Raw genomic sequence first — 23710 nt, 5'->3', positions numbered from 1 at the left:
CACTAAAAAGTATATTAATTCGGGTCAAGTATACGAACCTGAGTCTCCAGGGCTCTATGAACAGACCTTCCTAGACAGAGTCTCCTGCACTCTGCTCTGGGGCTTTTCAGGAAACACTTTGATGTCCTCAAAACAGCTCTTAGTTAAACAGAAGTTGATCGGAAAAGGAACCAAGAAAAATTTAGAAGGGATTCACTTCCTCCTTCACCTCGCCTCTCCATGCCCTCACCTCTGTGTGGTAAGACTCAGAATATCCTTTTCTTCCTAGTTAAAATGCACTCATCCTCCAGACACAGTTCAGGTCCCATCTTCTTGATGTAGGCTTCCCTGACAACTCCCGGCCACAGCAATCTCTCCAGACCCAACCGTGGTTGCCTGCACCACTTTCTTTTGGTATCTCATCAAATGGGGCCTGTTTTGACTCACTTGTGTTGACAGATATGTCTTGTCTGCCCAACAGCCCTGAGAGCAGGCAGGATCTGCATTTTGCATCATTTATATACCACCCACTGGAGTGCTCGGACATTCCTTCTTTTCTTCTTTCCTCCCTTCTACAAACGTTTATTAGCTAGCTACCTGTTCATCAAGTACCTCGCTCGGCACTGGAGAAAGAAACAAATGTGAATAAACCACAAGTCCCTGCCCTTGAGTCCTTTTATGATCTCACCCCTCTTTATCTCTTCAGCCTCTCAACACTGTTCTTTCAGCTCTAGACAGGCTAAAGGCTACTCAGTTTTCTACATATACTATGTCCTCTCCCCTCCAGGGTTTTGAGCTGTTTCCTCTGTGTCTAAGAATGCTTTGCCCTCTCTGCTCCCATTATATCCTCCATCTAGTTTATATCTAACACCTACTCAATCCTTCTGGTCTCAGCTTAGATGATACTTCCTCCAGGAAGCCCTCCTTGGTCCCCAAAGCGAGGTGCCCTTCTTATGTGCTCCAATGAACTGTTCCCAACATTGCACTTTCAAAACAGAGTCATAGGTGCCTGTTTATTTATCTGTGTGTATCACTAGAGTCTATTATCTACTTGTGCAGATCTGTGTTTCTTTTGTATATTGGATATGCGTCATCTGCATGTTTAGCTCCTGGCACCTAGCAGGTATTTTTTTTAAAAAGCATTGAATGAATGAATGAATGAATGAATGTCACAAAGGTAAACAGGTTACTATCCCTGCCCTTGAGGACATCACCATCTAGTGGGGGAGACACAAACGCAAACAGATAAATCATTAATACAAGATGCTAAGTTTCAAAATAGATACATGGATAAAAAGCTGGGAGGTGGGGTGGTCCAAAGTGACTGATTCTGCCTGGAGAAAGCAGGTCCTTTACCAAGGAGGCAATATTTGAGCTGAGTTTGAAGGATTTCCAAGTGTACTGGGTAGAGAAGAGGCATATAGCAGATGCTCAGTAATTACTTTAGAATGTTCCAGCAAACCTCTGTGCAGGTCTATACTAGCCTTGAATGATTCAAACCTTCCAGCTGCCTTTTGGTGCAAGAAAGAAAAGAATAGAGTACAGCCACAAATGAAGGATTCAACTAATCAGGACAGTGGGAAGGGCAGTATTTGTAAAAAGATGCAAAAACGCAAGTGTCAAATATAAATCAAATCAGAGGTTTCTAGCAGGACTATTATCCCTGACTACATCTATTGGAAAGAAACTGCAGCAAGAAGAGTGAAACACTCAATCGCCTGATGCCAATCAGTGTAAGGAGGAGAAATTAGAAGGCTTGAGAGAAGGAAGGTTTCACTAAACACATAAGAGAAAGCTCCTCAGCTATGGAATCTATAGTCTGTGAAAGTTTTACGGAAGAGGAACAGAAAGCCAACATTCAACACAAATCTAGCCTCTAATGGAAACTGTCAAGCATGTCACGTGGAGCTGGGTCAGATGAACACGTTATGACTCCCGCAGACCCTTGTCCTCTCCCTGCAGCCCTTCTGGCTGCAAGCAAGATGTGAAAGTGGTATTAATGAAGAAAACGAGCAAAAGGACACTCTTCTCGCTTTTAAGCAAACCAAGAAATTTTGATTAGTCCTTAATTTCTAGAGGAAATGAAATTTGAGGAAGTTTAAAATCACTCAGGCCACTGCTCTGGACTCCCCCCGGACCACGGTGTCACGTTTCGCATTCTAGAAACAGCTGCGTGTGTTCCTCTGTACACACAAGTTATTGATGTTGTTTCCTTTGCCAGGATTACTTTCTCCCCTCCCCCTTCTACCATTATCAATCGGCTAAAATCTATTCCATTTTCTAGACTCAGCTCGGACACTACATCCAAAAAGCCTTTTTGGAATGCCAAGTCTGCAGTATCTGTTCCCCTCTGTGGCCTTCTAGTATTTTTATCTGCTCTGTCTTGGTAACCCACCACCTCCACCAGCCCGGGGTCTTATGTATATTTCTGCTCATGGGGCCTCCAGCCATTCCTGGCACCTAATGGGCACCCACAAAATAGTTCTCAAATACATGAACAAATTAAGGAATATATTAAAGTGCTACTGGAAGATTAACTAAGTAACCTGATTAGAGCTGGGCCTCAGGAAGACAAAGCTGGCAGCAGTGTGTAGGATGACTGAAGTGGGAAGACAGCAGAATCAGAAGCAAGAAGAATCCAGGGGCTATAAAAACAGCTCGGGCTAGAGGTCATGAGGCTCTGGATGAAGGAGGTGGTAATGAGGATGGAAAGGAGGGGATCAATCTGAGGGACATTTTGGAAGTTAAATCAGTAGAATTTGGTGGCTGGCGGGTGAACAAGGAGGGGGGAAAAAGGAATATTTTTAGTTTTTCTGTTATTAAGTAGTCTAAGAGAAGAATAATGCCATTAACAGAAAGAAAGGAGTCTGGAATAAGAGTGACTTAGGGGCAGTGGAGGAGGGGAGAAAGACGACAAGAAGCTAAAAAATATCCAGAAATAAAGTGACCGAAGGGGAAGACAGGAGGCTGCAGCTTCACTGAAGCTAAGGTCTGGGAAAGCCTTAAGGAAAGAGTGCTCCAGAGGGCAGACACGATACCAAAGTCAAGAAAGATGTTGGCCTCAGCTCTCTCAGTTCACAAATCCCAAGGCAATGGCATTTTGGACTTAGGGTCCCAGATTTAAATATAACTCCTTCCAACTGTTTGCCCTTCTCCTAACCTGCCCTTGATCTTCCACTATGAAAACCGCTGGCTGGAACTTATCACTCAACTACTAAACGACCCTGGGGATACTCTTTGATTTCATAGAATCTTTTAAGGATCTATGTCAGTTGTGCCCAAAATAAGAAAACAAGAAAAATTTGGTCAATTGGGGTATATTTTTATGTTCAAATGAAACCAAAAGTATTTAAACAATTAAAAATGCCCAGGTACTTGGTCTTACCTCTTCTGAAATATGCTAGAGAAAAAGGATATCAGAGAAATAAACATGCTTTTATTTAAACAAGACATATGGAGCAGAAGAAGTTTCCTTCATGGAAAGTTTCTCTTGGTTACTTAGGTCATATTGTGTCAGGATTAGGTTCAGCTACAATAACAGAAAACCCTAAAATAACAGTAGCTGCAACATGTAAAGATTTATTTTCTCCTGTAAAACAAGTCCAGATGTGATAGTCCATGCTTGACATGGCAGCTCCACGAAGCAAAGGAGACCCAGCCTCGCATCTTCACGCTCCATCATGGTTCAAGTCACTTCACTGTCTAACACGGATGCTGGAGCTACAGCCATAATGTCACATTCTAGGTAGGAAACAAGAAAGGGGAAGGAAAGACCAAGAGAGTTTTCCTCAGCTGTCTGTTCCTCTTTTAAGTAAACTTCCTGGAAATCCCTCCCAACAATTCTAACAATTTGTGCTCCATCTCATTGGCCAGAACTTAGTCATATGGTACACTCAGAGTCAAGAGAGGCTGGGAAATGTGGTTTGTTTTAAAATTGGAGCATGTGCCCCAGTAATACAGGCATCCCCTTGGCAAAGAAAAAGGGGGAATGGATAATGGGCAACTAGTAATCTCTTCCACAGATGCCAATTCTCATTGTTTTAAATATGGTGGCTTATTGACCTGACAAGTCCAAAACGCATTAAGGTCAAGGAAATGGAGACTTACACGTGGAATTAAAAACAAAAAACAAAAACAAGTCCACAGACACAGACAACAGATTGGTGGTTGCCAGAAGCGGGGTGGGGGGGTGGCGGATGAGTGAAGGGGATGAAAAGGTAAAACTTCCATTTATAAAATAACTAAGTCACAGGGATCTAATGTACAGCATGGTGACTACAGTTAATAATACTGTGACGCATATTTGAAAGTTGCTAAGACAGTAGGTCTTAAAAGTTCTCATCATGAGAAAAAAAAATTCTGTAACTATGTGTGGTGATGGATGTTAACTAGATTTATTGAGCTGATCATTTTGCAATGTAAAGAAATACCGAATCATTACGTTGTACACCTGAAACATATAACGTTATATGTCAATTATATCTCAAAAAAAAGTTATCAAGAGCACACACCCACAAATAAGATGATGAAGACTAAAAAGCACTAGCATTTACATATTTTAGCTAACTATGCTAATGTCATCTTTTCTTACGCCATTATAAAGTAGATTTTGGCCCAACATAAATATTGGAAAATATTGAAAATATATTTCTTATATTCAAAGCAGCAATAAAACACAAGGTTTAGCACAGTTAGTTCCTCATTTCATAATTGGTAAATGCCAGCAAAAAGGGAACTCTTCTTTGCCTTTCTAAAAAGTTTCTCCTTCAGCCAGAGATAAAGACAAAGATTGCCATGGCTAGCCTCTGTGGTAACCTGCTTCTGGAGAGAGGTTACAAGTTTTCTGCCGAGGAAGTAAGAGTCTGGCTGTTCTGCAAGCTGGATAATCACTTGTGACTTCAGACCTACTAAAATGCAATCACCTCTTCTTAGCCTTCACTCCCTTTAAATTCTTCATCGAATTCAACACAATAGATTCACCTGTCTGTGAAATTTTCTTCTCCCTCCGTTGGCCTCTGTGACATGGGCCTGCTATGTATGGTTGCCTTCTTTGACTGCTTCTTTTCAATCTCCTTTACCAAAGCTTCTTCCTCCATCCACCCCTAAAAACAATAGTCCTCCCACCTTGTTTCCCAGGCCCAATCCTTCTCTCACCCCATGTAGAAGCCGGTGGCACTTTCATCCCTTCCCTTCAATACAACTTCTGTGCCTGACTTCCACAGGGAGGTTCCAGCTTTGGCCTCTCTAATTCTACACTTCTATCTTCTGTTAATAAAAAACCTTTTTTTTTTAAACCTAGTTTTTCCACAGGCACTTCAAATTTAACGAATCCAATACTGAACTCATCCTATGGCTGTTTGCCCCCAAATCCATGCTTCCTTTTCTGTTCTGTCTTCACTGCTGACATGACACTCCCATCTCTCCAGTTCTTTAAACTGAACGCTTGGACATCATCTTGGGGCTCATCTTCCCTCCTCCATCCATATCTAATCATGCACCAAAAGTCCATTGATTTGGCCTTCAGAGTGGCCCTCCCTTCTCACTGTCATTCCTTCTTATTCGGAATACTGCTATGACATCTTGAGGTGTCTCTCTGCCTTCAGTCATGCCACATACTGCTATCCCATCATGTCCTACTTCTTCTAAAAAAAATCTTCCATTGGCGATACCTTGCACACAGAATAAAACTCAGATTACACTATTTGGACTTCGAGGTTCTCTATTATCTGGAACCAGTCTGTTTATCATTGTCCACACATCTTCCCCACTACTACTTTTCCACATGGGAAGCCTAGCAAAAAAAATCAATCTCGCCCTTATTTCTCCCACAGCCCTTTATGAGTATCAAAAGTCACCCATGGTAGTCATCACACTCTGCTTTTTGTTCGAGTTATTTGTGTTTGTCTGTTTCCCCAGCTAGATAGCGAGTCTCTGGAGGGCTCATCCTTATCACCTCTCTGTGTTGACCACAGCACCTTTAGTTCTAATAAGAGATGTTATCTTCCATGGATGTTTGCTGAATGAAATCTAGTTGTATACAGCCCTTGCATCCGGCTCACACTTTAGTTCAGACTTCAATTCAAGGATGACGCTCAGCAAAAGTAGGAGGTAAAGCTTCAACATCCCTCCATCCCCTTTCTCTGCTCTCCTTTCTTTCACTTAGAGATGCTCAGTGCCCTCACGTTCACCCCTGCCCACCCAGGCCTCTTACTGGGGTGCCTACATAGGCCACTCCTCTTGAGCAAATTCAACTCCCAGACCTTTTCCTTTCCAGTTTCTTACCAAAACCTACACACCCCTGGGATGGACTTTAGAGTCCAGTCTCTTCATTTTCTAGATCAAGAGACTGAGGCCCAGGAAGGTGACATGGATTGCCCAAGTTGCATGGATTGCATCAAGCAGAGCTGAGATGGACCCCAGGTCTCCTGACTCCAAGTCCATCGCTCTTTCTTTCACACTTTCCCGCCCATACTGTGTCTCAACACCTTCTGCCTCAGGCTGCTGTTGGCAAGGACCTGCTCAGTAAGCATCTCTCTCTTAACAACGTTTATCAGTGCTCTAACTCACAATAATGGACCCTGGATAGAGTTCACATTAGTACCCTTCTGTGATTATTTTGTTCACAGTGCTTTTCCCAGCTCCTGTATTCATACCTCAGAGAGACGCTATCTATGCTGGGATATGTAAAGCCTGCACATTTTCTGCAACGCGCTTTCTCATGACTGTGTGGTTAGTGATATTCACTGTCTAACACAATCCTCCCACACTCCCCAGAAACCATGGCAGCAGAACTCCAGAAGCCTCCCCCCACCTCCCCGCAGCTTTACAACTTCCTGGGGGAAGAGTTCAGTTCATGAATGTGTTGTAATTTCTGTGACGGGTATCTAAAGTTCTTAAAAGCAGTAATGAATGAGCCTTTTCAATACCACTTGGAAGGAAGTCAGGGACTTCACCATTGAAACTGAGCAGTAATGAAATTCAATGGCCTGCACAGAGGAGGTAGATGAATGCCTCAGGACAGAACAAAGGCCAGCTGAATCAGCCAAGGGCTGTTACTTCCACAAAATGGATCTACCTGAATAGGAACTTGAACAGTTTTCAAGGAATGACATCTTATCCTTCCAAAAAGTATCATGTGTTTGTTATTCATCCTGTAAAACTAAGAATCTAAATTAAATTTTATTCTAGTTTGGTATCAGTGTAGTGTTTTCGGGTTTAATCATCAGGACTGGATGATCTGAGCAAGCACTGGATCTTTTCAGAAGGAAAAGGGGAGCACTGGAAGCCTGCCTTTTCTGTAAGCTTTGATTATAGGTCTCTGATGCTTACGGAAAGTTACAGCACATCCAATCCAACCATATATTTTTAGGTGAAGAACTGATCTCTGTTAACCTGATAATATAGAAATTATCTTATTTTGTAAAAATCCTTCTACTCTAGAAAAAAGAATTAATGGAGTAGAAACCTGGGCACTAAATTATAGTTGTTAGTAGGACTAAGTGTGTGTCCAGGCCTGACAGAAACGAATGCTCTGGACTTCATCTATTTGCTTTCAACTTATTTCTGTCCCATTTTCTGTCACACAATATGGATGACCACTTCAGGTTTCCTTTGGGAAGCATATGAGTGTCTATAGTGCTTTGGGCTAACATTAAAATAATTCCCTTTTTTGGTTTTTACTTTTCAGAAAAATAATTTAAATGGACTTCAAGAGTCTTCTCAGGGACACAGATAAATTTCTTTATTAAAACAATTGAGATAAGACAGACTCTTGCTAGATGACATCGTGACTAATTGGACAATGTATGGGAAAGTAGTTTAAAAAATATAAAGTGCTTTGTTAAAGAAGCAGGTTATTCTATCTAATTTATGCACACATTCTATTCAGTGTATTCCTTCAGCAAATACTTACAAGCACTACGTGCTGGGTCCTACACTAGATACTCTGGATATAGTCTGTTCCTGATCCTGGCAACCCTCCACCCCCACCCCAACAAAACAAAACAAACAAAAAACAACTAAGTAAGATTCCCCTGTTATGTTCTGTCATAGCACTTCGTACTTTTTTCCTGCCTAGCATTATTACAATTTCAGTTAAACAGCTGAGTAATTAATTGCTTACCTGTGTCAGGCACTAGAATTTTAGCTTCATGGGAACAAGTATTTCACCTCTTTTGTTCTCTGCTTTACACTCAGCGCCTAGCGCGGCTGGCATAGAAAAGACGAGCAACAAATATTGAATGGATGGATGAACGAATGAATGAAAAATCAAACGGATGTCGAAAACAGAGTATAATGCAGTATAACACGTACTGTATGAGGCGTGCAGGAGGAGCACTGAAAGCCAGCCTTGACAGGGCTGATTTCCAGGAGAGAAATGAATCTCTTCAAACTCCGAGACTCGCAGGATACCGTCCCCCACTGGCCTGACACTACTTGAACCGGGCTTATTCTCTGTGACATGTCAGGATCGTGCCAACGTGAGGACGTCAATGAGACTGGTGAAACGACTCAAAGGCCGGCGCGGACAACGTCCAATTAGGTCATCTCCGGCTAAATGCCAGAATGAATAACGGCTTCACCCCCGGCTGGATGCACAGAACCGGGACTAAACTCTTCCCCCGCCTCCTCCACGTCGACGTCGCACCACGGACGGCTGGTCACGTGACCCGGACCGCTCCAGCCCGGGCGCCTGGGCCGTCCTGCGCCTGCGCAGTGCGCCGGGGCGGCGGACCGAGCGCGCTGACAGCTTCCGGTCCGGTTTCCCCGCCCCTGCCTGGCTGAAGCTGTGCGGGCTCGGCGGTGGCGGCCGAGGGGTGGCGGGGGGCAGGGCGTGGGCCGGTGAGGGGACTGCCCGAGCGGGTTCCCCAGAGCCATGGCCTGCTCCATTGTCCAGTTCTGCTACTTCCAGGACCTCCAGGCCTCCCGGGACTTCCTCTTCCCTCACCTGCGGGAGGAGACCCCCAGCGGCGCCGTGCGGAGGGACCCCAGTAAGTGCCCCCGCCTCGCCGCTCCCTTCGCCGCTCTGCTTGGCGGATTCGGGGCTCCTGCCTTTGCCCCCTGCGCCTTCCCTCTTCGCTGCGGGACGATCCCCTGCCCTTCTCGTCCTAAAGCTCCGTCCACCCTGGCAGCGTCGGTGTTGTCTTCCTCTCGCCCCAGCTTTCTCCGAAGCCACTCCGCCCTCTGGCCAAAAACTGCGTCCTGCTTCCTCTGGTCTCTGTCTATCCCACTTCCCTAGCCCCGCTCCTAGCTTCCTCTCCGAGTCTCCTCCGCCCTCCATCCCGGGGTCGCCTGTTCTCCGTGATCGCATCCTCCTCTCCATTCCTTGCCAGCTGTCAGCGCTCTACCCTGGTATTGCCTCAACCCCCACTCTCCTCCATCCCTGGGACTGTGGCCTTCTGCGACCTCCTCTTCCGAAAGTGTTTATCTTCCCCCACAGTCTCCTTTCTTTTAGCCCTTCCCCCCCATTCAGATTTAGAGACTAAATGACGGATTGACAAATGACTCCTAAGGGGGGTGAGTAAGCGTCTCCCAAATAAGGAAAATAACCTGTCAGGGAGTGAGCAAGAGGCTACATCAGGAACTAAAATTACAGTAACATGGCCGTGAAAAGTTAATTTGCTTTACTGGGATGAGAAACCTTCCACCTATTATTATCATCAAAGTGTTAAATAAGCCCTTGCTCACGTAGTATAAAATCCCCCATCTGATTTATTAGGTTCTGCATAGTTCCTGAGAAGTTCCTACGTTTCTCCTATTGAAAGGGTGTGTGTTTTGTGTTTATTGGTTTCTTCATATTTCCATTCTGAAGCACCTCTTTGGCTTTGGAGTATAGTGCTGTCATTTTGTGTTATACTGGAATGGTGACTTTTATCCCACTAAATAGGCCCCTCCCCCTTTTTAAAATTTGGAAGATATCCAATCAAAACTATGAATTTTTACTCTGCCAATCAGTAGGGCTGTGTATCAATTAAGGTTGGTGGTCTCTGCCCTCTAGGATCTTATAGTTTGCTGGGACAAATAAATTAACAGCTACTAGGCAATGTGATTGAGATATATATAGACAGAGATATAGATATAGATATATGAGGCACTAGGGGGCAATTCCTTGAAGTGGTGATACTTAAGCCTACCTTTAAAGTAGTAGTTAGATGGGTAAGAGAGAGGTAATAGCATGCGCAGAGGAACGGAGGCCTGAAATGGAATGATATTTAGAAAACTAAGGAAAGCCGAAAGGCTGAGTAGGAGGATGTGAGGGAAATGGTAGGGAGAATAAGACTGTAAAGGTGGTAAGGAGCTCCATCTTGAGAAGCTTTGTGAAAGTAGTGGGGTGCCTCTGACAGACTTTAAGCAGAGAAATGACGTCAGATTTGTACTTCATATGATCCCCAGAGTTTTTGAATACCTGTTATATGCTTTCGCAGAAGTGTGGAGGAAAGAGAGGAAACAGGAAAATTGGTTGGGAGGTTTCCAATAACCCGTGCAAGAAGTGATGTGAGCTTGAACTAAGCCTCAGCGGGACTTGAGAGGAAGGGCTAGATTAGAAAGATATTAAGGAAGTAGAATCTGCAGGACCTAGTGAAGGTCTGGTGATGGGGGTGCAGCTGCTGAGTGAGAGGGAGTGGATGGTGCCTTTGGCTTTTGGCTTGGGCCACGGTATATACTGAGAGAGAATGAAGGAGATAGGTATTGGACGCATTTTAAATGTCTGTGGTATGTCCAAGTAAGGGGACCAGTCGAACGCTAGATAAAGAGGTCTAAAACTTAGTAAGGATCCCTGCCCAGAGGTGTTAATTTGGGAGTGACCAGCAAAAAGTGTGAGTTCAGTTTCAAGGGTTATCTAGTAAAATGAACTGAGTAGTGAAGATGTAACCTTGGAGGAGCTCTGAAGTTTAAGAGTCACGAAGAGGTTAATGGGAGGAAGACTGAGAAACGGTATCAGAAAGAGGAAAACGAGGTGAGAAGAATGCCCCAGGAGCCAAAGGAGGAGAGAGTTTGATGACAGGGAAGAGTCGTCAGCAGTTACCAATGCAGCAGAGATCAGCTTAGATAAGGTAGAAAAGTGCTTGGTTTTGGGAAAGAAGATGTGACTGGGACCTCAGGACAGTTTTGGTGGAATGGTGGGAGTAGAAAGCATATTGATAGGATATTGAGGAGTTAAAAAATGAAGTTGACTTTCAAGGAGCCAGGTTGTAAAGATAGTAGGTGTGGGACTGTAGACGGGGGATGTAGAGAAAAAGAACACATTTTCTCTGTCCCACAGCCACTCCCCTGGTCCAGGTCACTGTCGTCTCTCACTTGGGCAATGGCACCGGTCTTCTTCTAACAGATCTTCCTGCTTCCACTCTTGGTTTTCTGTAATTAGTTTCCAAAAGCGGTCAGAGTGAGCTTTCAAAGACAATTTAGATCATCACACTCCCCCCTTTGTAACCCTCTGTGGCTTTCAGTTACATTTAATATAAAATCCAAAGTTCCTATATGGTTTACAAGGCCCTTGAGGCCCTGCCTCCTACCACTTCTTGCATCTCATACTCCTGTCCCCTTATTTCTTATGCTTCAAGCACACTTTTTTGATGTTAAGCCAGCCAAGCTCATTTGCTCCTGAGGCCTTCGCCCTGGTCCCCGTCTCTGCCTTGGATGCTCTATGCAGATCTGTGCATGCCAGCTGCATCTTGTCATTGAGGTCTCAACTCAGATGTCAGCATCTCAGAGAGGCCTTTTTGGTTTTTTTATTTTTTTTTAATTTTTTAAATTTTTTTTAAAGATCGGCACCTGAGCTAACAACCGTTGCCAATCTTTTTTTTTTTTTTCTGCTTTATCTCCCCAAACCCCCCCATACATAGTTGTATATCTTAGTTGCAGGTCCTTCTAGTTGTGGGACGTGGGACGCCACCTCAACATGGCCTGATGAGCGGTGCCATGTCCATGCCCAGGATCCGAACCCTGGGCCACCGCATCGGAGCGCATGAACTTAACCACTCAGCCACGGAACCGGCCCCGCCTTTTTTTTTTTTTTTCCAAAGGTTTTACTTTTCCTTTTTCTCCCCAAAGTCCCCCGGTACATAGTTTTATATTCTTAGTTGTGGGGTCCTTCTAGTGTTGTGGCGTGTGGGACGCCGCCTCAGCATGGCCTGACAAGCGGTGTCATGTCTGTGACCAGGATCCGAGCCTGCGAAACCTAGGCCACCGAAGCGGAGTGCACAAACTTAAACACTCGGCCAAGGGGCCAGCCCCCGGAGAGGCCTTTTTTGACCATCCAATCTAAAATAGTCCTACCTCCTTGATGGAATTTGTTGCTTTCGATTGTGTCATCTTGTTTATTTTCATCACTGTGTCTATACTGTCCAAGATGGTAGTCTTGAGCCACATCTGGCTGTTGAATCCTTGAAATGTGGCAAATGCTACTGAGGAACTGAATTTTTAATTTTATTTAATTTAAGTAGCCAAATGTGGCTAGTGGCTACCATATGTGACACAGTTATAGATTCTAAAATTTAGGCATATACAGAATGAATACTTGTCGAAGGTCACACAGTGAAGGGTAGCCTTAGGATATGAACTCAATCCTGGCAGTTGGGAATGTAATCATACCCTAGACATCTAGATTAATTTGCAGGATGCTTATGGGTTTGCAAATATGATTTAATTTAGTACCCTTTTAAGTCAAATTCTTAGGTTTATGTATGTTGGTATTATTATGGCTACCATCAGTTCAAGAAGAAAATAAATGGAGAAAGAACTTCTTAATCAGTGAGCCTCTTTGCCAAACCTGTATTTCACCCTTAAAATGGTGCTTTAATTTACACATAAAAATCAGAAAAATAGCTTGTCCTACTGTAGATAATTTACTTGGGATTCTTGGAATGACCAGGGCTGTGGATTTCAGCAGTCACCCCAGGCCATCTTTTACAAAACATCAGGTTTTGTAAAGAGCTCTTCCTTAAGAAAACCTGAACCTTAACTTTTGTGAGGGTGAAAATTTAGAGCGTAAAAATGAAGTTAGAGCAGGTAAGCAGGACCTGCCTTAAACTGCAGACGGTGTTTGGCTTTGCTGCTTCTCTTTATTTATGAGTGTGATAAGTGATTACGTTATTGGGAAGCAGAAATCAAGAGATCACTTTATTTTCCTAGCCTGTATAGTTTTAAATTCTTAGCCCAGCTCATCTCTAGGGGCTATGTAAAACCAAAAAAAGAAATCTCAATTACTTGTCATGAATTGTTTGTCCTAGGTAAGTGATAATTTTGAAGGCTTACCTGTTGGTTTAATGATTCATTTATTTTAATGTGGATGGCTGCCATAGTGATACTTGGTACTTGGGCACCCAGGACTCAGTGCTACTCTCTTCTGTATTTGAATTGTCAGAGAATAACAGTATGACTTTATATTACTTTGTGTCTTCAATTATAAAAAGAGTCTGTCTTCTGTTGCTTTAAAAGAGATCTTGAACCTTACTAATTCCCAATGTTTAGTGATAACTATTAAAATTGTTTCTACTCAATCAAATGTTGTCTATTTCAGACAAAATTTAGTCTCATGCTTTGAAATATTAGAGATGGTAGTAGTGTGGGTCCCCACTTAATCTACGGTGACATAATTTCCAGTAAGACTCGATTTCTAGACCAGAGCTTTCTGATGTTAATAATTGAGTTGGGGAAAAAAAATACATGTACAAAGAGGGAAAATCAGAATATTTGGAGGTAATTTGGGTATTATAATATTGTGAATCTCTTAATTTACCTAATAGTAAAATAATTTCCTGTTGACATACTAAAAAGGTAGACCAGCTTTCCTTCTTATCTCTTTTACCAGAAAGATAAAGGATAAAGCATGCAGGGAATTACCTTGGAGTCATCAATTAAGGTCATGTTTTAATGCAGTCACTGAGAAAAGTGTGCTTTTTAGGATAACCTAAAATTATGGAATTACTTTGCATGATGGGATACTACACAGGGTATAAAATACCCATTTTTTATACTTAGGGAAAATGCTTTTTCTCATTTGAGGTCATACTGGGGAGAGAGAAGTAATCTGGAAGTAGAACATTTATGGGAATTTCAGAAAATTTATAGAGTTATTGGCTTTCGTTAGCTATTTAAAATTGGAAGAGGCTCTTACAGATAAAATTTTATCAATGAGGAAATTTAGACATGAACAATCTAATTCCTTCATTCAGCCAATATTTATTGGGCACCTACTACGTACTAAGCACAAAGCAGTCTTAAAGGTAAATAAAATTGGTCCTTCTCTTCAGGGAGCTTTCAGCCAGTAAAGGAGATAAGTAGGTAAAGTTTTATAGTTTTACGTCTTATATTTAGGTCTTTAATCCATTTTGAGTTAATTTTTGTGTATGGTGTAAGATAAGAGTTCAACTTCATTCTTTTCTATATAGATGTGCAGTTTTCCCAACGTCATTTGTTGAAGAAACTGTCCTTTCCCTATTGAGTGGTCTTGGCACCCTTGTCAAAGAACATTTGACCATATATGTATCCGTTTATTTCTGGGCTCTCTATTCTATTCTACTGGTCTGTTTGTCTGTCTTTATGCCAGTACCACACGATTTTGATTACCATAGCTTTGTAATGTGTTTTGAAATCAGGAAGGAGTCATCCAACTTTTTTCTTCTTTTTCAAAATTGTTTTCACTGTTTAGGGTCCATGTCTCTTTTTTTTTTTTTTTGAGGAAGACTAGCCCTGAGCTAACTACTGCCAATCCTCCTCTTTTTGCTGAGGAAGACTGGCCCTGAGCTAATATCCATGCCCATCTTCCTCTACTTTATATGTGGAACGCCTGCCACAGCATGGCTTGCCAAGCAGTGCCTTGTCCGCACCCGGGTTCCAAACCCGCGAACCCCAGGCCACCAGGAAGCAGAAAGTGCAAACTTAACTGCTGTGCCACCGGGCCGGCCCCCACGTCTCATGTTTTATGTATGCTATGATTCCAAGAAAAAGGTTGGGAATGGTTGAGCCATACAGAAGAAAGTCTTCAAACATTTTGCTTATATACACCCCAAAAGAGTTTTTCAATAGTATGTACCCCTTGCACAAAAGATGTAATTTCTGATATACTGTAAACATGGCCATTTAATAAATTTATGTCATCCTTTTAAGTTTATTCAGTGAATTCTAAATACTATAGGGAAGTGATACCCACAAATATCCATTAAAAAACCTGATAAGCACAACCAGAGGGACCTATAACTAGAATATACAACTATGTACTGGGTTGCTTTGGGGAGAAGGAAGAAAAATATGATGATCTTCTCTAAGAGTAATTTTATAAGTCTTTTTTTCTCGTTGAATTCTTATTTCCATTCCATTTCCTCCACAAAATGCTATTCTAATGTAATATAGATTTTTATTATCAGTCCAATGATTTCTCTGCAAAAAGGGATATGAATTGAGAAGAAATAGATTTCCTGTGGTCATAAGGCTCTAAGTTTTAAAATTTTTCTTCTTACTTGACTGATTACAATTATTATTAGAAGCAGATAACAGAAAAAACAACATACATACGTTACAAATTTTGATAAATGACTATTAAACATAAATAACAAGCGTTATTTGAAAATGGCCAGATGAGAAGGATGGAGGAGTTTACAGTGTCTTGCTTAAAGAGAAAGTTTTTTAATGCCTTGGAGTAACTCACTATAGTAATATTTGGAAGGTGTGAGAGGTGAGCCTTTATTTGGTAAACTGGGAGAAGGTGGGGTGGGAAAGTTGGCACTTTCCTAGGCATATCTGGAAACGGAGTTTCTTAAAACTATCTGTTCCCAAGTAACTCTTGGCAAATTTCCATGTAATCCCCAGATACTCCTACTTCCATCTGAAGACCCAGCTACTGCGTAAAATCTAACCTCCTCTGCCAATCTCTCCAGCTTCGCCCTTTACCATACCACACTCACCCACCACAATTTACTCTTTGCAGCTTTCTGAACCCCATGCCATTTCATATCCCTTGCATGACCATTTTTTCTCCACCTCATGGACATCTATTAAACTATTAAGACTTGGTGAAAAATGACAGTTCTTCTGTGAAGACTTTCCTGAGTCACCTATATAGAATGAACCAACATTCCTTCATTCTCCACCTATCATGTGCCAAATTATATCATAAAACCTCTTCATGACGTTTGAAAGCTTCGAAAAGGAAAGCGACGAGAGGGAAAGCTTTATGACATTGGACTTAACGATAAGTTTTTGAGTATTACAGCAAAAGCACAGGCAACAAAAGCAAAAATAGACAAATGGGATGGTATCAAACTTTAAAAGTTTTGTGAATCAAAGGATGCCATTGACTGAGTGAAAGGCAACCTATGGAATGGGAGGAAATATTTGCAAATCATATATCTGATAAGGGCCTAGTGTCCACAATATATAAAGAACTCCTACAACTCAACAGCAAAATAATCAAATAACCCAATTAAAAACGGACTAGAATAGACACCTTTTCTTCAAAGATATTATATAAATGGCCAATAAGCATATGAAAAGATACTTAATATCACTAATCATCAGAAAAATGTAAATCAAAATGACAATGAGATACTACCTCATACCTATTAGGATGGCTGCTATCAAAAAAACCCAGAAAATAACAAGAATTGGCAAGGATGTGGAGAAATTGGAACTGTTTACGCTGTTGGTGGGATTGTAAAGTGGTGCAACTGCCATGCAAAACAGTATGGAGATTCCTCAAAAAAATTAAAAAACAGAATTACTATATGATTCAAGAATCCCACTTCTGGATATGTATCCAAAAGAATTGAAAGCAATGTCTCAAAAGAGGTATTTGTACACCCATGTTCATGGCAGCACTATTCACAAAAGCCAAGGGGTGGAAGCAACCCAAATGTCCATTTACAGATGAATGGATAAACCAAATAGGACATATACGTACAATGGAATATTACTCAGCCTTAAAAAAGGAAATCGTATTGCATGCTACAACATGGATGAACCTTGAGGACATTATGCTATGTGAGATATCAGTCACAGAAATACAAATACGGTATGATTCCACTTATATGAGATATCTAAAGTAGCTGAATTCATAGAAACAGGCAGTAGAATGGTGGTTACTCGGAGCTGGGGGGGAGGGAGAAAAGGAGACTTGTTTAATGGATATAGAGTTTCAGATTTGCAGGATGAAAAGGTTCTAGAGCTCTGTTTCACAACAACGTGAATATACTTAACACTACTGAACTGTACACTTAAAAATGGTTAAGATGGCAACTTTTATGTGTTTTTTAACATAATAAAAAAGTATCAGTGTGGTAATAAATAAATAGATCATAAAAAAATAAATAAAACAAAGCTGCTCATGGTAGAAAGTGACCTGCCTGAGGTTCCAGTAGCCCCAGGCCCTACCTGGATGTCCTGGGAGCTGAGAAGATCAACATCTTGGCTCACCTGTAATCCATTTGCAGTTTACTGGGAATCTCTGCTCTAGGCAGAGGGTAGCCATGATGGTTTTAAGCAAAAGTATAGCATTTCAAGATCTGAGTTGTAGGCAGATGGATTTGGTGGCTGTGAAAAGGGTAGGTTGGGTAATTCAAAACTAGAGGTAGGTGACCATTAGGGAGGTGTTTGTAGAAATCCACATCAGGGCCTTCAGAAGTAAAGACAGGACTAAGGCAGTAACAGTGATGATGGAGTTTGAAACTTGTTAGATTTAGCAAAGGCTAAAAGGAATTTGAGCTGAGAAATGGGATAAGCAGGCTAGTAATTTAGAGACATTTCCTTGTCAGCAAAGAAGAGAATGGTTGGGAGTGGTGGGTGAAAGTGGAGGTAGAATGACGAGTTAGGCTGCCGTTGCGGTATTCCCAAAGGGGAGATCCTCTTTTCCTTGGATTGGTATTCCTCAGATGTTATTTAACAGTCTACACAGTTACAATCCTGGATTATAAACAGCAAGTAATTTTTGAATGACCACCATACTCACACCATTTGGGACCACTGAGACCCTAACCTTCCTCAGAGAAAGGAGTCCTTGAAACTCTTAAGTGTCTTCCATCCCCATATTCCTCCTTTGAGAAGAAGACCAGAAACAGTCCCTTGAACATAGATCACTTTTCTTTGTGCTGTGTGAGTCTAGGTCTCACATCTGAATTCCCCAGAAGAGAGAATCTCAGGTCGAGAGAGAGGGAATTGCCCATTATCGCATTGCGTTTTTTTTAAGTATATAAAATCAGACACCTTCTGGCTACTCATATCCCAGCTTCCCGATGTTAAAGCTTTACTGCTGTGCTATCCAATATAGTAGCCACTAGCCACATGTGGCTATTTAAATTTAATAGAAGTTAAATAAAAATAAAAATTCAGTTCCTCAGTCATACTAGCTATATTTCAAATGCTGAATGGCCACTTGTGCCTAGTGGCTGCCTTATTGGACAGCACAGATATAGAGCACTTCCACCATTACAGAAAATTCTACTGTAAAGTGCCACCTTGGTGAGAATCCTTCCAGACTTTCTGCTTAGACAGTAAACACACAGACACACACACACAAACACACACACACACACAAGCTTGCTGCTTGGGTATTTATTTTTAATTTTATATCATGATCTTATTTTTATAGAATGTATATACTGGAACATTTTTTTGGTTTACTTAATTATGTAATGTCAGCATCTTTCCAAGTCTGTGTATACAACTCTGTAGCATTTTTTCTCACAGCTGCACATATTCCATCAGAGACTCTAGCAGGCTTTATTTAACCATTTACCTATTAAAGAATATTTAGAGTATTTCTGATATTTTTGCTATAAGAAAATGCTCCAGTAAACATCCTTATGCACGTCTTTATGTATGACGCTAGTATTTCTGTATGTAAATTTCTGGGATTGGAATTGCTGAATAATAAAAATTCACATTTTAAATGTTGGTCAGTTTCCAAATTACTCTAAAAATTGGTCAGGTTCATTCCTGTCCATGGTAAACAGAAGTGCCTATTTACACACATACTTGTCATTATGCTATATTATCAGTTTCTTTAACTTTCGCTCTTCCGATAAATGAAAAATGGTTCTTATGTTATATTAAGGTTATCAGACTTTGTATTTTTTTTTAAAGTGCAGGTAATAGCAAGATTAAGCTGGTATTGGAAGAATTTAGTTTAAATGTAAGGAAAGTTTTCTCACAGGGACAGTAGTTGAATATTAGAATGGGTTAAGTAAGGAAGATGTCAAATTGGCTTCTTCAGAATATGCAAAAATTAGCTTTAGCTAGTGATGTTTACAAACCTTCACCCACATTTCGTAATGGCACACCCTGCCTCACCTTATGAGCTATGCTTTTTTCTGCTGCTTTGGATATAATAAATCAGTAACATATAAGTATGAATATAATATACTATAATATGTACTAATAATATGTATTATATTCAATAACTTTGGATATAATAAATCAATAACACATAATTATGAAGTTATAGGAAACAATTATAAAAGATGTATAAGTTCTTTCTAATATACATAATATGTTATTGCCCTTAGTGACTTTCTTTGAAAGACAAAATGAATAGGAAGGAGAATAGCGCATATTAAATTTCTTCAAGTCTATAGATTTTTTTGTTTTGTTGTTTTTGTTAAGGCAGATCTAAAGATTTCTTAGGTTTTTGGGCAAAGGGAGCATGTTTATTTTTATAAACTTTTTAGAGCTGGAGGATATACTTGATTTCTGCTTTAAGATATTCTCAGTTCTGTCATTTTGTGAATTGACCATCGGACCATATTTTCTTTACTGAGATATAGGAGGTGAGTTATTTGGCAACAAGAGTCATGAGAATTTTAGAACTGAAAGGGACCTTAAAGATCTAGTCTGATTTAATCGTCGTGTTTTGAAAGAAATAAACTCTTTTGTTGAAAATGAGATGGCCTCCTCATTTTAGATTGCTACATATTTTTGTGCTGAAAGGAATATTCTAATATGAAATGTATTTTCCCATGTTCAGTCTCCCAAGAAATAGAAAAAGATTAGTCATTCTGAGACATAGGAAATTAAGAAGCAGCTTCTCTATTCTTTAGTCTTTTGTTTGTTTGTTTGTTTGTTTTTTACTTTGTATTGCTATATGATACTTTCCTTGCCTTGGTCAGGAAGAGCCAACTCAAATTTGTTGAACCCCTGAATTATTTACAAGTCATAGGTTCTAAAGGTTCTTTCTCTTTATAGAAACAAATACATTATCTCTGTTTTTTCTTGTCTCAGAAGAACGGAAATGAATTTGCTTCTGTGCTAATAAGATCTTTTATTAGAGCATGAAGATTAAATTGTTTTCCTTTTCTAACATTTAATGATTTTAGTTTCTCATTTAGTTTCTGATCTTGACATACTCATATTGGAAAAAGCAAATGCTGTCAAATTAATTGCCCACTTCTAGAATTCAATTTCCTTTCTAGCTTCAGGTTCTTGTTAAATGAAATACACTCAGTTTATGAGGACAGACTGTTCAGAAGCAAATCAGAATATTGTATTTTTTGAATGAAATAGAGCTGTGGAAAGCAGAATTTCCTGTCTGAGCTTTTGTTGGTAGAATAATTCATTCATTGGAAATACTCCTAAAAAAGTGTTTTTGGTGATTGAATTAAAATGTGTTTTCTCTTTGGTTTGAAGGTTTCAATGACTATATCAGTTATCAAGTGAGAAACTGAGCAGTTTTTTAATACTAGTATAATCTGATCTCTTCAGGGAAAAAATCCTCTGCAGAAGGAATTGTAGTTCCAGTTTACATTTTGAAGTCATTGGTTTTATTTATTCAGGAAAAACGTTTAACTTGGTAAGAACAAGGGTGTATGCTTATGTTACCAATTATTCTAGACAGTTCAAAATATCCTTTTCAGTGATGGGTATAAAAAAAAGCTAAGGATTGAAAAGTCAAGTTACTAATCAATGAGGAGGTAGTTGCTTTTTGTTACTATTATTTATAACTTCATCTTGTTCATTTTTATTTCTCTCCATATCATATAAGTTGGTTGGAGATGAGCTTCTGATTTTTATTTATATACGGAACAGTGTGATTTAAGATGTGGTATGAAACAAGAGTGAAGGGTAATTTCAGCAAACAAGGTGGACCAACAAAGTGTTTTAAGCTGGCAAACTTCTTGAAAGACTCAGATCTTCAACGCAGTCCTTGATTTTGTGTGAATTTTAAGGAAAAATTACTAAGAATGTGAAACAAATAGATTTTAAAGGAAGCTCACCCCTCAAGAAAGATTTGTCTCTCTCCCCAAATGAAAGATTCAAAACTAAGCAGATATGTCTCATGTACTTGGAAATACCATTTTTTCAGTAGGTTGTACAGGAAATGAGGTGGGACAGCCCAGTCAAAGCGTGAACTTTTGAAATATGTTGCTTACAGCTGGCTGCTGTCCTGAGGTAATATAGTCGTAAAATGATGGCTTTAGGAGCAACAGCTGGCATGTGAATCATAGCATGAAGGTAACAGGATGAGGGAAGCATTTTCCTGACCTATTTTTAGATTGCTCCAATAGGCAATATTTGCTGTTTTTAGTATAACCTGTTTTATTCACGGTTGGCAAAAAAGAATCTTTGCATTATACAGTATGGACACAATTTAAGAATGATGTGGATGTTCCTTATTTTTCTTCAAAATCATATGGTGTTTATTTGGGAACTTAGTGTCCTTTGTAATTGTTTTTTCTAGCCTACCAAAAAATTAAGTTATTGAAAGTCACACTTAATTCAGTGAGCATATTTGTTTTCTATTATTGATGCAGGATATTTTGTTAGCAATGATACAAGTGTTGTTTTGAAATGTTGAATATCCGTTGTGTGTATATGAAATATAAAGATCCATTAATCCATGTCAACCCATCTACTTTGATCTATGTTTCTAGAGGATCTTTTCTTACGTAATCAAATTCTGCCTCTTAGACTTGAATTAGAACAAAAATACTCTATTTTTCCTTTTACTTCTTAATCAAAACCAAAGCTAAGAGTTGGTGCTTTTTAAATTATTTTTGTCTCACTAGTTAAAATGGAATGGAGTAGAAGAGAATTAGCAATATTGCAATTTTACATACAAAAGTTATTTGAAAAAGATGGTTTTGATCCAGAATATAAAGTCTGTGTATGTAAAGTTTAAAAAAAATAAAGTTTTATTGTTTTGTATTTCTGTGGAAATGCAAAAGGTTTAGAATTGACAATTCATCTTTTCATTATATTTAAAAATATTAATTTAAATCCTGCTGCTTTTGTGGGAATATGTGGGGAAGTGTTTGGATAAGAAGGTAATTTTCAGACTGTACATTCATTCAACAAATATTTATTAAGTACTTATGATGTCCTTGAAAATATTTATATATGTCTGTATGAGTATTTGTACACACACATTATACACTTTCCCTGCCCTCCAAGGCTTAATAGTTGTCTCAACAAGTTGCACATTTATGATAAATCAGACAAGTTAACAATGCAGCAAGTGACCCAAAGCATTTTATAACTAAGTTCTGAAAGAAAAAGATGTTCAAGTGCTGTGGTTTCACAAGAGGGAAGGATCGTTGGTGGATGCAAGAAGACTTCATAAAGAATTAATCTGAGTCCTGGAGGAGAAGTTGCATTTGGAGAGACAGAGACAAATGGGAATGCATTTTAGTTCGCAAATATGGAATAGACAAAGGCAAAGAAGAAGAATGAGGAATGAGGATGGTATTTGGAGAATGATAATTCTAACAGCCATTAAGGGTGTCTGTGTGCCAAGCACCTTTCCTAGTGCTTTGCATATATCAACCCTAACAACAGTATGAGCTAGATACAGTTATTAACTCCATTTTGCTAAAGAGGAAGCTGAGGCAGTAAGAGATTAATTGCCCAAGATCATATAACTTTTTAGGGGTAAACTGGGTATCCAACCCAGGCAACCTGACACCAGAGACCTAATAGTTGTTCTAGACCTGTGCTGTCTCATGCTGTAGCCACTAGCCACTCATGTGCTATTGAACACTTGAAACGCGGCCAGTCCAAACTGAGATGTGCGCTTAGTGTAAAATACGCATCGCGTTTTGAAGACTTAGTATGGAAAAACAATGTAAAATATCTCATGAATAATTTAAGGTTGATGACATTGAAATGATAATATTTTGGCTGTTTTATGTTAAATAAAATATTAAAATTAATTTCACCTGTCTCTTTCTGCTTTTTAAATGTGGCTACTAGTACATTTAAAACTGCACGTGTGGCTTCAGTATACTTTTATTGGATAGTGCTGCCCACCAGAGAGTGAAGAGTCTCTCTAGAGTGAAAAATACAAAGAAGGGTGATGGCCACACAGGCAAACAGGCTGTTCAGGATCAGAGTAGACTGGCACTGAAGTCACCCTTGAAGTTAGAGTTCCTTGCAGGACCTGCCTCAGATTTGCGGGGTGGGGCCCACCCTGAAACCAGCCATCCTTAATTCACTATTTTAATGTCTTCCATGCAGAGTTTTCAGGCCACCTAGAGAGGGAACTGCAGAAGAGACTGTAACTCTGGCCTTGTAAAGGCAATGAGTGTGAATGCCGTTTTCTTAATTTGCTCATCAGTTTTGTTGAATTGGACTTCATTGTAGAGGACATAGGCGGTTGACGACAGTGTCATTTGAAGATTTGCTATTTGGAGACTGGGTGGTTGCTACTTATTTATTTAATAAATGGGGGAGAAAGCCACTTAAGATTATCCTGTGATTCATAGTCTAGCCTTTGACTGAAATGAGTGCCACTTAGCTCGTTAAGCAA

The 23710-nt window shown here is 40.1% G+C and overlaps 1 protein-coding gene and 1 long non-coding RNA gene across 4 annotated transcripts in view; one reads left to right on the top strand and one right to left on the bottom strand.

Moving 5' to 3' along the window:
- Positions 1 to 3442: 3442 nt before the first annotated feature.
- On the bottom strand, positions 3443 to 8598 carry LOC124249161 (uncharacterized). Its single transcript, XR_006891286.1, has 3 exons — positions 8293 to 8598; positions 8102 to 8187; positions 3443 to 3720 (listed from the first exon to the last, which is right to left on the bottom strand). It is a non-coding gene; the product is annotated as an uncharacterized LOC124249161 (long non-coding RNA).
- A 162-nt stretch (positions 8599 to 8760) lies between these two features.
- Positions 8761 to 23710, top strand: part of RAB3GAP2 (RAB3 GTPase activating non-catalytic protein subunit 2) — a 100415-nt gene continuing 85465 nt past the window's right edge. For all 3 annotated transcript variants that reach the window (XR_006891042.1, XM_046678398.1, XM_046678397.1), the window contains exon 1: positions 8761 to 8969. Coding sequence is in view for 2 of the 3 variants with exons in the window: in XM_046678398.1 (XP_046534354.1) it covers positions 8855 to 8969 (115 nt within the window). In the remaining variant the exon portion in view is untranslated. The remainder of the gene's footprint in view (positions 8970 to 23710) is intronic.

This window comes from Equus quagga, chromosome 12, assembly GCF_021613505.1.
Source record: "Equus quagga isolate Etosha38 chromosome 12, UCLA_HA_Equagga_1.0, whole genome shotgun sequence".
Classification (NCBI taxonomy): domain Eukaryota; kingdom Metazoa; phylum Chordata; class Mammalia; order Perissodactyla; family Equidae; genus Equus; species Equus quagga.
The sequence above is the reverse complement of the archived record's forward strand: the minus strand, read 5'-3'. Positions and strand labels throughout refer to the sequence as shown.